Source organism: Dermochelys coriacea, chromosome 2 (genome assembly GCF_009764565.3).
Source record: "Dermochelys coriacea isolate rDerCor1 chromosome 2, rDerCor1.pri.v4, whole genome shotgun sequence".
Classification (NCBI taxonomy): Eukaryota; Metazoa; Chordata; order Testudines; family Dermochelyidae; genus Dermochelys; species Dermochelys coriacea.
In genome coordinates, this window is record NC_050069.1 from 12809047 (window position 1) to 12824423 (window position 15377).

The 15377-nt window shown below is 43.3% G+C and overlaps 1 protein-coding gene across 1 annotated transcript in view; it reads left to right on the forward strand.

Moving 5' to 3' along the window:
• The window catches only part of FAM135B (family with sequence similarity 135 member B), a 343944-nt gene that overhangs the window by 222002 nt on the left and 106565 nt on the right, over positions 1-15377 (forward strand). Inside the window, exon 6 of the mRNA XM_038390454.2 lies at positions 315-488. Coding sequence (XP_038246382.1) covers positions 315-488 — 174 coding nt within the window. The remainder of the gene's footprint in view (positions 1-314; positions 489-15377) is intronic.

The window sequence follows — 15377 nt, forward strand, 5'->3', positions numbered from 1 at the left end:
TACTCTAAAGCTTTCCCCTAGTGTGAGTGTGGTGTGCAGGAAGGAGATTGCTGCTTGTGTGGCAGACCCAGGATGGGCTTTTGCATTCTGTCATATCTGTTTTTTTACTGTAGAGTAATAATATTTACATCCCCGCTACTTGCAAGTGCAATTATGAGATAAGCATCAGCTGAGTAAATGCTCTGATAGCTGAAACTGTCACCATGAAGTGATAAAAATTCAGCTCATGCGGTCTCCCAGTCTGCTGCCTTTAACGCCATTGTGGACTGTGACAACTTAAGATTTCACTAACCCTTGTAAACCTTTCCTTTCAGTTTGAGAGACATTCCAGCGATCCCTGTGATAAGCAGCCGTACTTTGGGTCTTCATTTCCATCCAAGAAGAGGCTTGCACCACCATGTTCCTGTCATGTTTGACTATTTCCACCTGTCAGTGATATCTGTTACGGTGCATGCCTCATTGGTAGCGTTACACCAGCCACTGATCAGGTAAAGAGCAGAGAAATAGCAATTGCGGTACAGTTCTTATGACAATGTTCACCCATCTGATAGTAGCAGCCCTTGCTTTAGAGCGGAAGGATGGACTTGTTCTTCTAGTCCTGGACTGGGATTCTGGAAGTCTGGGTTCAAATCTTGGCTCTGCCACAGTTTTCCTGAGTGTCCTTAGGCAAATCACTTCATCTCTCTGTGCCCTAGTTCCCCTCCCTAAAATAGGGATAATAGCACAATTCCACTTGAAAGGGATGATATGAGGATAAACACATGAAAGATTGTGAGACGCTTAGATAAGGCAGCGTGGGGGGCATATAAGTCCCTTAGATGGACAGATGTGAGTTATTGTCATTTCTCCCTAGACTGAGATACTGCTGTGAGGTATGTAACTATAGGTGTACGTTGACTTTATAATGTGCAGTATATGTTCTCAGTTCTCCCACCTGATAGTGTTCTGCCCATGTATAGAGGAGCATAATGGGGCACAGACAGGTTGGCAAAACTAATAGCTATGGGGTGTGTGGGGGTGGGTGGGGGGTGGCTTTCTTCTCCTAAGAGGATTTTCAAGATTTCGAGATATTTTTCTCATCCTGAGTTGGGAGGAAAATATGAAATCTCAAATTTTCATGAGCTGACAAACCAATTGGTTTGGGTCAACTGAAATGTTTTGTTTTGATTTTGACCTTTTTTACTATGCGTTAAATTTCCCTTTAAAAGGTTAATTGATTAAATTGAAACCCATTACTTTTCATTTCAGAAAATATCATAATGTGACATTTCAACAATTTCAAAACATTTTTTTTTTAGTTTGCTGGGGAATTGTTGGGAGCTTACCCTTTCCCTCAGACAGTTTGAGTTTTGATAAATTGGCATTATCAGCAACTCCCCCCCCCCCCCGCCATTTATAAAAAAATTGCCAACCAGCTCCAGTTGTTAGGCTTAATTATTGTTTATAAAGTGTTTTGTTATCCCCTAAGGAAAGGGGCTAGAGAAGTGTAAAGTATTATTACTATGAGACATAAACAGTATGATAGGCAACTGATCTATAGCTGGGTTACTATTTAAGCTTTAAAATGTGATATGTGTGGATGTTTATGAAGAAAAGAGTGTTTTGATTTCATGCAGTGGAATGGAAATAATTTTTTGACAATACAATATATGGTCTCATTTGGTTCAGTCAATAATAATGATAATCTGAAAGTGCAATATTGTGGATTTATCTACCTCTTGATAAACATCCAGAAACTTAAATATTAATATATCATAAATTCACTAACCATAAAACAGGGTAAAATAAATAGTATAAAAGCAACTTCTGTGCCATGCATTCTCAAACAAAACCAGCCTATTAAAACCAGTATTCTTTTCTCCTAGTTCAGAGCCTTTGTGGGTATGCACACTTATCTTTGCTGTTTGCTGAGATCACAAAGAAAAAGGCTTAATTGTAAGAGTTTTGATCTAACAATAAGACCTTGTTTTTGCAAAGCCTCAGTAACTTTCTGATAATAAATTCTCTATCTTATCAGAGTATATTAAGCTAAAAGCAAAGCTATTAATTTGCAGAATACAAAAAGAAAAAAATCAGTGTGCAGTAGTCTTTGGTGTTTCATCATATTTTAGTTTCCTGGGAATCTTAAACTGTTTTAATGTAGATTCATAGATTCTAAGGCCAGAATGGACCATTGCGATCATCTAGTCTGACATACTGAATATCACAGGTCAGAGAACTTCCCCAAAACAATTCCTAGAGCAGATCTTTTTATAAAACCTTGCTTTAAAAATTGTCAGTGATGGAGAATCCACCACAAGCCTTGGTAAATTGTTCCAGTGGTTAATTATGCTCACCGTTAAAAATTTACACCTTATTTTATATCTTAATTTTCTAGGTTCAACTTCTAGCCATTGGATCATGTTATACTTTCTCTATTAGACTGAAGACCCCATTATTAAATATTTTTCCCCATGTAGGTACTTATAGACTGTAATGAAGTCACCCCTTAACTTTCTCTTTGTTAGACTCAAGGAGCTCGATCTATGTAGCTTAGCACTCTACAGCATATTTTCTAATCCTTTAATCATTTTCATGGCTCTTCTCTGAACCCTCTCCAATTTATCAACATCCTTCTTGAATTGTGGGCACCAGAACCAGTATTCCAGCAGTGGTCGCACCAGAGCCAAATACAGAGGCAAAATAACCTCTCTTCTCCTACTCAAGATTCACCTATTTGTGCATCCCAGGATCGCATTAGCTCTTGTGGTCACAGTGTCACACTGGGACCTCATGTTCAGCTGTTCACATGTTCACAACCCCAAAATCTTTTTCAGAGTCACTACTTCCCAGGATAGAGTCCCTCTTCCTGGAAGTATGGCCTATGTTCTTTGTTCCTAGATGGCTAGGTTTATATCCAGCCATATTAAAACACATTGTTTGCTTGCGCTCAGTTACCATGCAATCTAGATTGCTCTGAATCAGTCATCTGTCCTTTTCAGTGTCTGTGTCTGTGTATTCATTACACATTGTTTATCTGTAGAGCAATGGAAATTCTCATTCTTCCAATTTTGCTTTGACCAGTCCAAGCTTATCCCCATCTTGGAGCCTGGCTACATTAATGAAGGAAACAACAATATATTTGTATAAATATCAGTTCAGACTTTCTTCCCAGATGTGGCTATTACTATGGTTCCTCCCTCAAGACTGTTCTGTCCACACCCTAGATCCTCTCCCCAAAGAGCTATCCCAATCTCACTTACATTTAAATAGGGAAATGTGACCTGTATCAGTGAGTCAACAGAGCCTACTTAATCCTTTCTAACAAGGATCACTGTTTGCCTAACTGATAGGATATTTAAGATAAACACTGCCTTATTACCATATTACCTCTTCCATTATCTCTCATCACCCCAGTTGATGAAGGCAGAGATTGCACATTCAGAATCTCAGCTACATGGCCAGCCCAGATAGTTTTAAGCATAACTGTGTAGTATAATACAATTAGCAGCTCAGTTTTGACACAGTGAACAGCTGATTTATTAGTTACTGCAGCAGACCCGATACTCTGAAATTCCAGCTGTGTTACCAAAAGCATGTGGGATTGAATTCATTGGCACTCCAAGTATTGTTTCTAGCCTCAAGGTTATGATTCAGCATTTCAGATGTAAATAAACATTGGTAATGAAGATGCAGTCTAACCCCAGGTTTATAAGCAATGGAAGCAAATTTAGGTCTGGAATCTGGGACAGTGAAGATGCACAGTATGATCCTGTGAGGCCTTAAACCACTCCGCACTTGGCTTTCTAAAGCTAAGCAGCAGTTTCCCTTTTAAGTGTCACTGCAGAAAGAGGACTAGAGGGGTGCTTTAAAGAGCAGCTAGCACTTCTCCCTAGCTTCCTCACTCAGCAGCGCTAGAGACAGAGATGGGCTGCTTTTAGTTCTTCTTTTGTCTTTAGGGAGCTGATCCAGGAGCTGGTTAAAATCTCCCAATTCAACATTGAAACTAACCTGGCTAGTTAAAACCCGCCTGAGGAAACAGGAGAGAGTGAAACAGCAGAGCGTAGGCCTAATACTTCTGATGTAGATGCAAAAAGAAACGCAGTATGATAGAAATATTGTGCTATTGGGGGCTTTGTGTCCATTGCCCCAGCCTGCAACACGTCTCTGCTCCCGCTCCTGCTTCCCCCAGCAGCCAAACACTTCCCATCAATGTCAAGGCCTGCCATACCACTACTCTTAAACTATATGGGCTTCAAACTCCTTTCCCTCTGCTCCTGAACCCTTTGGCTTCCCTAGTAATTGGTGCTGAATCCTTCCGTCAACTGCTATTCCGGGAGCAACATGAACAAAGCAAGATGTTTGTGGGGAATGTAAAACAGGACTTGAGTGACATAATCCAGGATGCTGCAGAAATCACAGTTCATTATGGAAAGCGAAGGGCTGTGCTTCTTGGGGCCTGATTCCTCAGCAGTCCCACAATGGAAAGAAGATAATTCCATCTGGGAAGGGAAATGGATATCTTTGCTGAAGAGGATAAAATGTGTTGGGACAACAACACAAAACTTTTAAAATACACACAGTTTTTGTAGGGAAACTAGGAGCAGGAAACTAAACCTGCTTTATTGGATGATGACATCCTTTGTGCTGCTTTCTCTAAACAGACCGAAGCACATGCCACTGTGTATAAGACAAACCTGCAATGTGCACATAGCCTCTGACATGAGTGTCTGAACTATTGATTGTCAAATCCTTCCCTGAGTGCACTAGAAAGCCAGACCCTCTATGTTCAGTTTAGGTTGACTTGCCTTCTCATGAAAGTTCATCCAGGAACTTCAAGTGATTTCTATTTTATAACTTCCAGGCGCTCTCTAGGCATTTGAGAGTCATGATTCCTTGTCGAATTGCCATTGTCCATAAAACCAGGACTGATAAAAGCAGTGCAGCCTTTGGCACTGTGCAGAATCAATTCACGGGCTGACAGCAGGAACTTTAGTCTTACATTCAGCAGTGCCAGGAATCCATTTGAAAACATTTGTAACCCAATTAATACAAACAAGCAACCCTTTAAATGAATCTAAATCAGTGCGGAAAGCCTTCCCTGAATGCAGCTGGCAATCGTGTTCTATCTTGTTTATATTATAATGGAGATTTTTTTCCTCAGTCAAGAGCACCACCGCCCGCACACCCACCCACACATGCCTCTTAAAATCATAGTCAGAGGAGAAATCTCGTAACCCGCACACAGGCAAAACTCCCAGTGCCTTCAGTGGGAGATTTGTCCATGTCAAAACAAACAGGCTGTTAGGATTTGACCCACTTTACATCCTTTACATCTTCAGAGCACTCTATTGTAATGCACACCTTTCCCCAATGCCATCTTAAGGTTTGTCTACACTGGCACTTTACAGTGCTGCAACTTTCTTGCTCAGGGGTGTGAAAAAACACCCCCCTGGGGCACAGCAAGTTTCAGCGCTGTAAAGCGCAAGTGTAGACAGTGCACCAGTGCTGGGAGCCGCGCCCCTCGTGGAGGTGGGGTTTTTTGGAGCGCTGGTTGAGACAGGTAGAGACCGTACATCACCTTTTACATGGGGGATAACTGACAGGCTGACAGGGGGAGTGACTTATCCCAGGCCGTTCTCTGCCAAGAGCAGAAGAGGAAAAAGAACTGAAGGGGAGATATCTTCAAAAGTGTTCAGGATTGACACAACTCTGTGCCTGCTAAAGCAAGGCTAAAACTCCCAATTTCTTCAGAAGGAGCAGAGTGAGGGCAACACAGAGCATTTAAAAAAAAACCCTGCCACAAATTCTTTATTCCCAGTCCTACATCCAAAGCACTTTAATTTGTTTGTGACCTTATGCATTGTGAATCTTGGCAGAGAAATGACTGGCTAATTTTCAATGATCCCATGAGTACTATTACTCCCTCAATTGAAGTTGCCACAAAGAAAGCCTGGGTAGCAAGGTCAGACAGCTGGTGATTTATTTCTCTCTCTCTCTCTCTCTCTCTATTTCATTTATATTCTTAAAGAGAACATAGGATGTATACAGTGAAGAGCCACTGATACCTCAGACAATATTGGAAAATTCATTAATTTTAGACAAAATGTTGTAAATATGATATTTCTTCCCTCCAGGGATATTTGCATGAAAACAGGATTTTTCTTGCTTTGGAATTATTTTCTTCCTGGTGGTTGTTCCCTACCTAAAATCTCAATCTTTTGGAATAGCAGCCTCCCGGGATACAAGTGGGGGTGTCAGATAAGTAAAGATTCTGACTAGTTGTGTGCCAACCTTTCATTTAAAAAACCAACACTGAACATGCCTGGCTTTCAATTTTTATTGTAGATCCAAAACTTAATCCGAGCTAGGCAAAAAGTTCTCCTGGGTTTAGAGGCACTTTGAAGAATGCAGGTCAAATTATAACTCCTGACTCTCCTCAGGTTCCAGGGAAGGATATATGTTGTCATTAAAATATATATATTTAAATAATAAGATTTGTCTGATCAAAGGATCTCAAAGCACTTTACAATCATTAATTACTTTAGCCTCACTACAGCTCGGTGAGGATTTACAGGTTTGTCATGGCATGAATTGGATTTATGCCCCGATACTTCCCCCACAAATAAATATCAGGTTGAATACTTAACCTGTGCCTGTATGTTCGACACTCACATTGCTGGGAGTCGGAATTAAGGTTGTGTATTTTACTGTAAGGGAAATTAATGTGGTATGAGTAGTGTGTTTCCTCTCGGCTGGAGGCAGAAGGAAGTTTAGAAGATGCAGAGTCAGTGTGTCTGTGGAAATGTGCTGGGTGGGAGTTAATGTTTGATTGAGAGTTGTCTCACAACTTGGCATTTCCTTATCTTTAAGGGTTTGCATGGGAGCAATGTGACAATTAACCAACTCTATTCCTTTTGTAAAAGTAGATTTTGTTTATTGAATGTATTATTGTTCACTTGTCACAGATAAGGAAACTGAGGCACAGTGGTAAGTGATTTGTCCATAGATCTAGCTGGCCAGGTTTATTCAACTCCCATTCGGGGGAGTCCTTAACCACTAGGCAGTACTGTCTATGGCATGCCAATTGTAATGACTTGGACCAAAATTCACATATATTATCCGCATGTGTTCAAATCTGATTTTCAAAGCAAATGGCAGAAGGTGCAAATTGGAGCTGGTTTTCTGATGAAAACTGCAGTTTCCTCAAAATCAAAATGTTGTGTGAGAAAATCTCACCAAATGTTTTGTTTTTGGTTGGGTCAGTTGAACTGATCTGTATCTGCTTGAGCCATAGTAGGGCCTCAGGGGAGTTGTAATTTTGGATGCCTCAAGCCTTTGTTCTCTGCTAATCCTCCCTGGATTAAATCTCTCATGATTGACTATGGTCTTGCCTCTGCATGAACAGCTGTGATGCATCATGGGAGTTGTAGTCTGGCGAGGTGCCCAGCGCATAGCAAATGGGGGCATACAGCACCCAAACTACAATTCCCATGAGTCACAGCAACAGCTCAAACAGACATAGGTTAAAATAGAACTGAGAAGAAATTAAATGTCCAGTTCAATGAAATGACATGAAGTTTCAAATTGAATTTATTGTAACTTTTTGTTCTGTGTAACAAACAAACACACAAACAAGATATTTCAACTTTTTGTCCTGATTTGGGGCAAAATCTAGGGTTGAATTATAAGAATTTGCTGAGGATGGGAATTATGCTTTTCAATCAGCACTAATAAACTGGAAGAAAGTTAAACATGTAAATAACAAAGGTTCTACTTTAATTCAAGTGACTTTTGTAGTAATAATACCGTAAAAAATAGAAGAAATACAAAAAATGAACCTGCATAATAGCTAACAGGAATTGTCTCCAAATAAGATGTTCTTCATGAGGCGTCAGTGGGACTTCAAGACTTTTCAAGCTTTTTAGATAGTGTCCCTCAGAAAACAAGCTACATTTTGTCTGGTTTTCTGAAAAAGGTTTTTTAGTTTTACAGTACCATCCCAAATCAATTTTCATAAGACCCACACAATCAAATCCCTTCTCTGCTGTAAAGCAAACGATAAATAAATAAAAGTGGCATTAAAAAGTGCTTTTCTCTCCATCAAAGTCTTTGAGAGTTTTGATAATATTCAAATGAAGGTTTTTTGTAGTCAGGTATCATTTGTTTATGCTTCTGAATGATACAGTGACAGTCCTTTTACATTTTTGTGTGATTCAGACTTTTCAACAGACCAAACCAGACTCTGTTGTCCATTGTCATGTGATTCTGAGCAATGTTTGTCCCTTTGTTCTTTGGAGTTCCTTTCTATAGCTCACATTTTAGGTGGGATAAATACATTGAAGTGTTGCCTGCTGCTTAGAAGCAACCTCCAGAAAACTGATTGAATCACATCCATTAAAACATATAAACACAAGGCCAGCCATGTGGTTTCCTCCTCCTTATGGCATGTCCTTATAGCAATATATCAAAGCCTGAGGAGATGTAATAAACATCATTGCAGCTCTAGAGAGAGAGAGAGAGAGAATGGACTCCTGCTTAAGAGACTGACCTCTGGGTTCAGTTCCTGGTCTGCCACAGACTTGCTGTCTGACCTTGTGCTGGTCACTTAAGTCTCTCTGTGCCTCAGATTCTCCTCTCTCTAAGGCTTGGTCTACACTACAGAGTTAGGTTGATGTAAGCCACCTCGCATCGATCTCGTCGTTCATGTGTCTACACTTAAATTTGTCTCCCACCAATGTATGTTCCCCATTACAGAGACACAGTAACACCACCTCTCCAAGCAATCTTGAGACATGGTTGACGTACTGAGGTCGACGCAGCACGCATGTAGACACTGCATTACTTATGTCGACTCTAGCAGTCCTGCAGCCGCTGTCCCATAATGCCCAACCCTGACCTCTCTGGTCACAATTGTTAACTGCACTATCAGAGGGTCACAGAGACCAGAAGGCCTCATCCCTGTTAAAGCCCCCAAATTTTTGAAAAGCTTTTTCCTGATTGTCCAGTTTGGCGAGCACACCCTACCAATCTCTCTATTGTTGTGTGCGTATTGTGTCCAAGCTCACCATGCAGCTACCCGGCTCCAGACACGCACCCCAGCTTGGTGTAAACAGAAAATATTGGCTCTGCCTGGGCCTGTAGGGAGATTGAGGCTGTGCAGGCACAGCTTACGGACCAGCTAGATGAATGTGGACATATCTGAACACCATGAGCATGAGGATGCAGGAGAATGGGCACTGACATGGGACCAGCAACAGTGTCGTATGAAAGCGAATTAACTGCTTCAGGTGTATTGGAAGGCAACAATCGATCCCGGTGCCAAACACTTGTCTGTTCTATGAAGCGCTGCATGCCACACTTGGCGAAGACCCCACCATCACTCCGCAGACCACCATGGATACCTCTTAGGAGGGATGTCCTTTGAATCCTTCTGAAAGATCTCAATGAAACTTTTGTGAAAATACTGTGACCCTATCTCAAAGGTGTATAGCATTGGCAGCCTTATTTCTTCCTCCGCAGTAAGACACTTTCCCACCCCAGTCAACGATAACATTGCCAGGTGCTATTGCAGTACACAAGCTAGTAGCATATGGGTCTGCACAGCATTGGGATGCCAGCAGCAGCTGCACTTTGTGCCTTTGTTACCCTCACGAGTGAGATATCAGCTAAAATCACCACCATCTGGGGAAATGGTGCCAGTATTCAGTGCCATTGCCCTATGTTCATAGCTTCATACAACCAAGCAGTTCCCTCCTCCTTTTCCTCACCTCAGGTGTGCTACACTCACCATGGTAGAGCAGTGAGCAGTGCCATGCACAAGCACTCTGAAGCAGACGGGTCAATAAGCACGCCTTGTTTAAAACTTTATGGGAGCAAGGAAAGGGAGTTCTGAATCTTAACTTTTGCTTTCCATTGTGACTGTACTGACAATGGTACATCTTGGTGTTTAATCTGCAGCTGCTGCCATTGTGGCCTTGAGCAGTTCCCCCTCCACGCCCATGGAACACCTGAACCATATGAGTAGAAAGAAGAGGACTTGGAATGACATATTCAATCAGATCCTGCAAGCCAGTGCTGCATCAGATCTTGAGCAAAGGAGCTGGATGCTGAACATTGCAGAGAGCCTGGAGAAGGAAAGAGCAGACAGGAGAAAGTCCCAGCAGGAGAAGGAGAGGGAGATGCACCAGGACATAATGGGGCTTCTCCGGCAATAAACACGGATGCTGCAGACTCTTGTGGACCTCCAGGTTCAACAATTCCAGGCTCACCTCCCTTTGCATTCCATAGAGGACTCTATATCATTACCTCCCTACATGCCCCCTCAACATTCCACATGCCATCGGGGCTGCATCCTTACCCCCTACCACTCCACCCTGGGAGCATTACGGACAACTACAGCTTCACATACGCTGACCTGTGAAAACCACAGTTACTGTATATGTAGGTAAAATATACATGAATGTTCTTTCCCCTTGTTAAGTTCTCTTCCATTATATTAAGTTTTGAATGTATTTTCTTTTAAATTGCACAGATTTTTTGTTTTGCACTGGTTTTGTTACCGAATAAAATTCTATTGTTTGGAAAATAATTCATCTTTATTAGTTCGCAATGTATGTTGCAGAATGCCTTGCAGTTCTGCAAGCACCCACTTGTGTTACTGTCCAACATGACACAACTCACAGAGTCAGTGAAAAACGCAGTGTAATAACCTTAAATGTACAGGAAGCTCTACAAAATTAATAGGTGCACTGACAGTGTTATGTTCATAGATGTACACCAAGCATCTCCGAACAGGCCCAAAGCAGCAAGGCCAGGTAGAGCACAGTGCCCCACAATGCATGACTGTGGATCAATGCTAAAGTGCTCTTCCAAAGCCTCAGTGAGCTGTATAGCTCTGTGTTGAGCTCTTCTAATACCCCTTGTGTCTGGTTGTTCAAACTCAGGAGACATCCACTCCACCTCCACCCCAGAGGAAACTTTTCCATCTTTGCTTCACAGATATTATGTAGGACACCGCAGGCAGCTATAATCACTGGAATGTTTTTTCCCCCTCACTGAGATCCAATCTTGTGAGTAAACCATGCCAACGTTCCTTCAATCTACCAAACAGCTCATTTCACTGTCATTATGCATGTGCTGAACCAGTAGTTGAATCTTTCCTTAGTGCTGTTGAGGTGGTCAGTGTATGGTTTCATGAGCAAAGGGTAAGCTGGGTCCCTCAGAATCACGATTGGCATGTCAACATTCCCAGTGATAATCTGCCAGCTAGGGAAAGAAAATCTCTGTTGTAGTTTTCTGAACAGCACTGCATACTTAAGGAAGTGAGTGCCATGCACCTTCCCTGACCAGCCAACACTGATGTTGATGACACATCCCCGTTATGCACCAATGTTTGTATATACATAGAAGAGTAGCACTTTCTGTTGATGTACTCTTTGGCACCGCAGTCTGGTGCTAAAATAGGGATATGCGTTCTGTCTATTGCTCCATTGCCGTTCGGGAGCTGCAAATCCATCCACTATGTCCTTCACATTGCCGAGAGTCACATTTCTGCCTACCATGAGACGATTAATGGCCGTGCACACTTGCATGTCAATGGACACCACAGCAGATTTTCCCAACTCCAAAATGATTTCCCACTGACCGGTAGCACCTGGCTTTGTAAGTTTACACAGTGCAATCAACGTTCGCTTCTCCATTGTCAGTGTACGGTTCTCATTTTGGTGTCCCTGCGCTGGATGGCTGGGGTGAGCTCAACGCGCGCACACATCCAGGAATGTGGCCTTGCACAGCTGAAAATTCTGCAGCCACTGCTCATCATGTCAGGCCTCCTCTACAATGTGATCCCCAGTCAGTGCTTGCTTCTCAGGCCCAGAAGCAGCACTCCACCATCCTGTAGGTGCTCTGTGAATGCCACCAACAGCCTTGAATTGGTTCTTACTGTATCCCACAGCAACCTGTCCTCTAAGAAATTATGTTCCACACTGATTCAGTTCTTCTTATGGCTCTGCAAATACTGGAGGATTGTGTGTCCTGTGCTTGCAATGCTTATGCAATGCTCATGCAGGCTCCATGCTTCTGTCAGAGATGGCAGACAGAAGGAGGGCCACACAGGTTCATGGGATTTTTTAAAAATTATGGGAGATAGAGGACATCATCAGATGCAGACAATTGCACACTGGGAGGTTGGCCCCTTGCTCCCAGTCACCCCTGTGCAACTTGTTTCTGCCCCACCATGCATTGCCATACTTCTCAAATGACAGTGTGCTGGATGGTGGCAGGTTGCATGTTGGGATCCCTCCCTATGGTGCATTGCATTGTGCATGAGCACAGGCACTGCTGGTGAGTATGCCCAGCACTGACTCAAGGAACCAAGCATGCACCTGCACAAGCAATATACTAACTGTGGTGGCTTTATGCTGACCATAACTTGCATCAACCAAGGTTTGTAGTGTAGACATGGCCTAAGGTGTTAGGTATGTACTCAAAGTGGCTAGCCCCTCATGCTGCAATGACTACACTTCTGTTTTTCATGCGCTATCTGCATTAGAGAAAATGTGGGCATGTATCCTCAAGGTGGTATTTACACCTTCAGCTCCAAATGTGCACGTACCCTTATTGTGTCTCTTCAGTTCTTTGCACTCATAGGCCTGTTCTGCACTACAAAATGAGGTTGAAATAAGCTGCATTAAGTCAATCTTCTAATGTATGTGTCTACACTACCAAGACCCTTCCACGACCTAAATGGCCTGTAAAGTCAACTTCTGTACTCCACGTCCGCGAGAGGCATAGCGCTTGATTTGACATCCATGGGTCGAAATGGGGATAGTGTAGACATCACATTGTGTAATTTGAATGAATTGGGCTCCAGGAGGTGTCCCACAGTACTCCGCTGTGACTGCTTCACTGTGCAGTGGAGAACACCTTCAACTCCACTGCATGTCAGCCAGGTATACAGGAAGCAGCTGCTCCCCTGTTAACTTTTGAAGCCCCGGGAACTTTTGAATTTTCATTTCCTGTTTGATCAGCATGGAGAGCTTGCCAGAGACTCAAGGCTGCAAATGTGCTCCAGCATGAAGTACACAAGGAGGTGGTGGATCTTATTGCTTTGTGGGGAGAAGAGTCTGTGCAGGCAAAGCTCTGATCCAGCAGAAGAAACGCTGACATCTCTACCAAGATCACGCGGGGCCTGGAGGAGAAGGGTTACAACAGAGACGTGTAGTAGTGCTGCATGAAAATAAAGGAACTTGGGCAAGTGTACCAGAAGACAAGGGAGGCAAATAGTTGTTCTGGTTTTGCCCCATAGACATGCTGCTTTAATGAAGAGCTGCTTGCGATTCTCGGTGGCAACTGCACCACTACCCCAAAACGCTATGTGGATACCTCCTAGGAGCCCTGGGTGACCTCGAGCAACAATGAGGAGGACATTGTTGACGAAGAAGAGGAGGAGGACAATGTGAGGCAGGCAAGTGGAAGATCCATTCTCTCTGACAGCCAAGAACTGTTCTTAACATTTCCAACAAAACTACAGGGGTTACATGGTATTATTTTTTACATTTAATCTGAACAAAAAAGTAGGTCTAGTGGGCATCGGTGGCCACTTCAGCTATGCAGAGGCTACTCTCTGAAAAAGACGGTTTATGTGCACGGGGATGGCCCGGGAATCGTCCATGGGGATTTCTAGGAAGCTTTCATGGAGGAACTCTGCAATCCTTTGCAGAAGGTTTCTGGGAAGGGCTGCCTTATTTCTTCCACCACAGTAGAACACTTTCCCATGCCACTCCAATATTAACTCTGCTGGCATCATTGCGACACACAGCACTGCAGCATAAGGAACAGGTCTGTACCCAGGCTCTTGCGGCATCTGCTCCCTTGCCACCTCTGTTACCTTCAGGAGACTGATATCGCATAGGGTTACCTAGGGGAAACGGGGGAAGTTTTCAATGCTAGTCCTTAAACTGCAAACAATTCAACAAGTAATCCACCCTCTGTTTCTTGAAATATTGTTCACAAAACCACACTTTCCAAAATGTGCCATGGTTGTGGTTGGAAGGTATCCCCATGTTTTGAAAGCAGCATTTGGAAACAAGGGGAGGGGGTGTAGCTTCCTGTTTGTCTCCATTCCCCCCTGGTGCCACTTTTTTAACAAACTATTTGGGGGGCTTTACACGGGTACCTGTCCTCAAGCACCATCCGGGTTGCTAGGGGAAAGGGGGCTTTTCTAAAGTTGCAATCTGGGATCCCAAGGATGTTTTCACAAAAGCAACAGCCCAAGACCTCTTGCCTGTGCCTCGTGGACTTACTCACCATGGCTGGAGCAGCAAACCAACTCTTGCACTAGCCAGTGGTTGCGATTATGTTGTGGCTTGCACTGAAGTGTATTGAAGGGTGGGTTTTTTAATAACAAAAAATTAACCTTGCACCAGAAACAATGTATGCACTGTCACTGCTACCCTTGTGCTTTGCATTCCTTGCAGCTGAAACCTTGTCCGTTGGCACATCCGCCACACCAGGACATAGATTTCCCAGATTTTCCCAGATTAGAAGGCGGAAAAAGAAGACTTGGGAGGACGATCAATGAGTTAATGCGCACCTCCAAGATCACGGAAGATTACACTGTCCAAGGACATGGACAGGGAGGACAGGAGAGCATGTAGGGAACAAGAGCATGCCATGCAGGAAGAGATGCTGCAGATTGTGAAGGAGCAATCAGACATGTTGAGGCATCTGGTTGAGGTTCAAGAAAGGCAGCTGGATGCCAGAGTCCCTCTGCAGCCTATGCTGAACCTGCTGTCATCATCGCCAAGTTCCACATCCTCCTCCCGCAAACATACTATGGGGAGAGGGGAGTTTGTTATCTCTTGCAATCAACACCAGGGGAGGGTACAAGGACCAGGAGGCAGCCATTTCCACACCTTTTATTGTTATAGCAGTGCATCTGTAATCAATTTTTCCTTGTTTCTCCCTCCACAGTCTTATCAGCCTTTTTGCCCCAGGTTATCTTACTTTTCTTTGCTGCCTATGTATGTTTGTGTGCATAATAAAACTTAACAGATTGAGGAGACAAGGCTCTTTATTCATTCATTCACACGGTGATTGGTGGAGATGGAGTTTACAGGGGAGAAAATGCAATGGAGGGGACAATTTGGTAAGGAACAACACAGATAAGTGTCACATTACTCTGGCTCATTTCTGAAACTGGTTTTCAAAGCCTCATCCAGACACTGAGCCCCTTGATGTGCTCTTCTTATTGCCCTCGTGTCTGGCTGCTCAACATTGGCTTCCAGGTGATCGCCCCCAACCATCCCAGCGGAAACTTTTCTCCCTTTGTTTACAGATATTATGGAGCACACAGCAGGCAGCAATAACAATGGGGACGTTGCTTTCACTGAGGT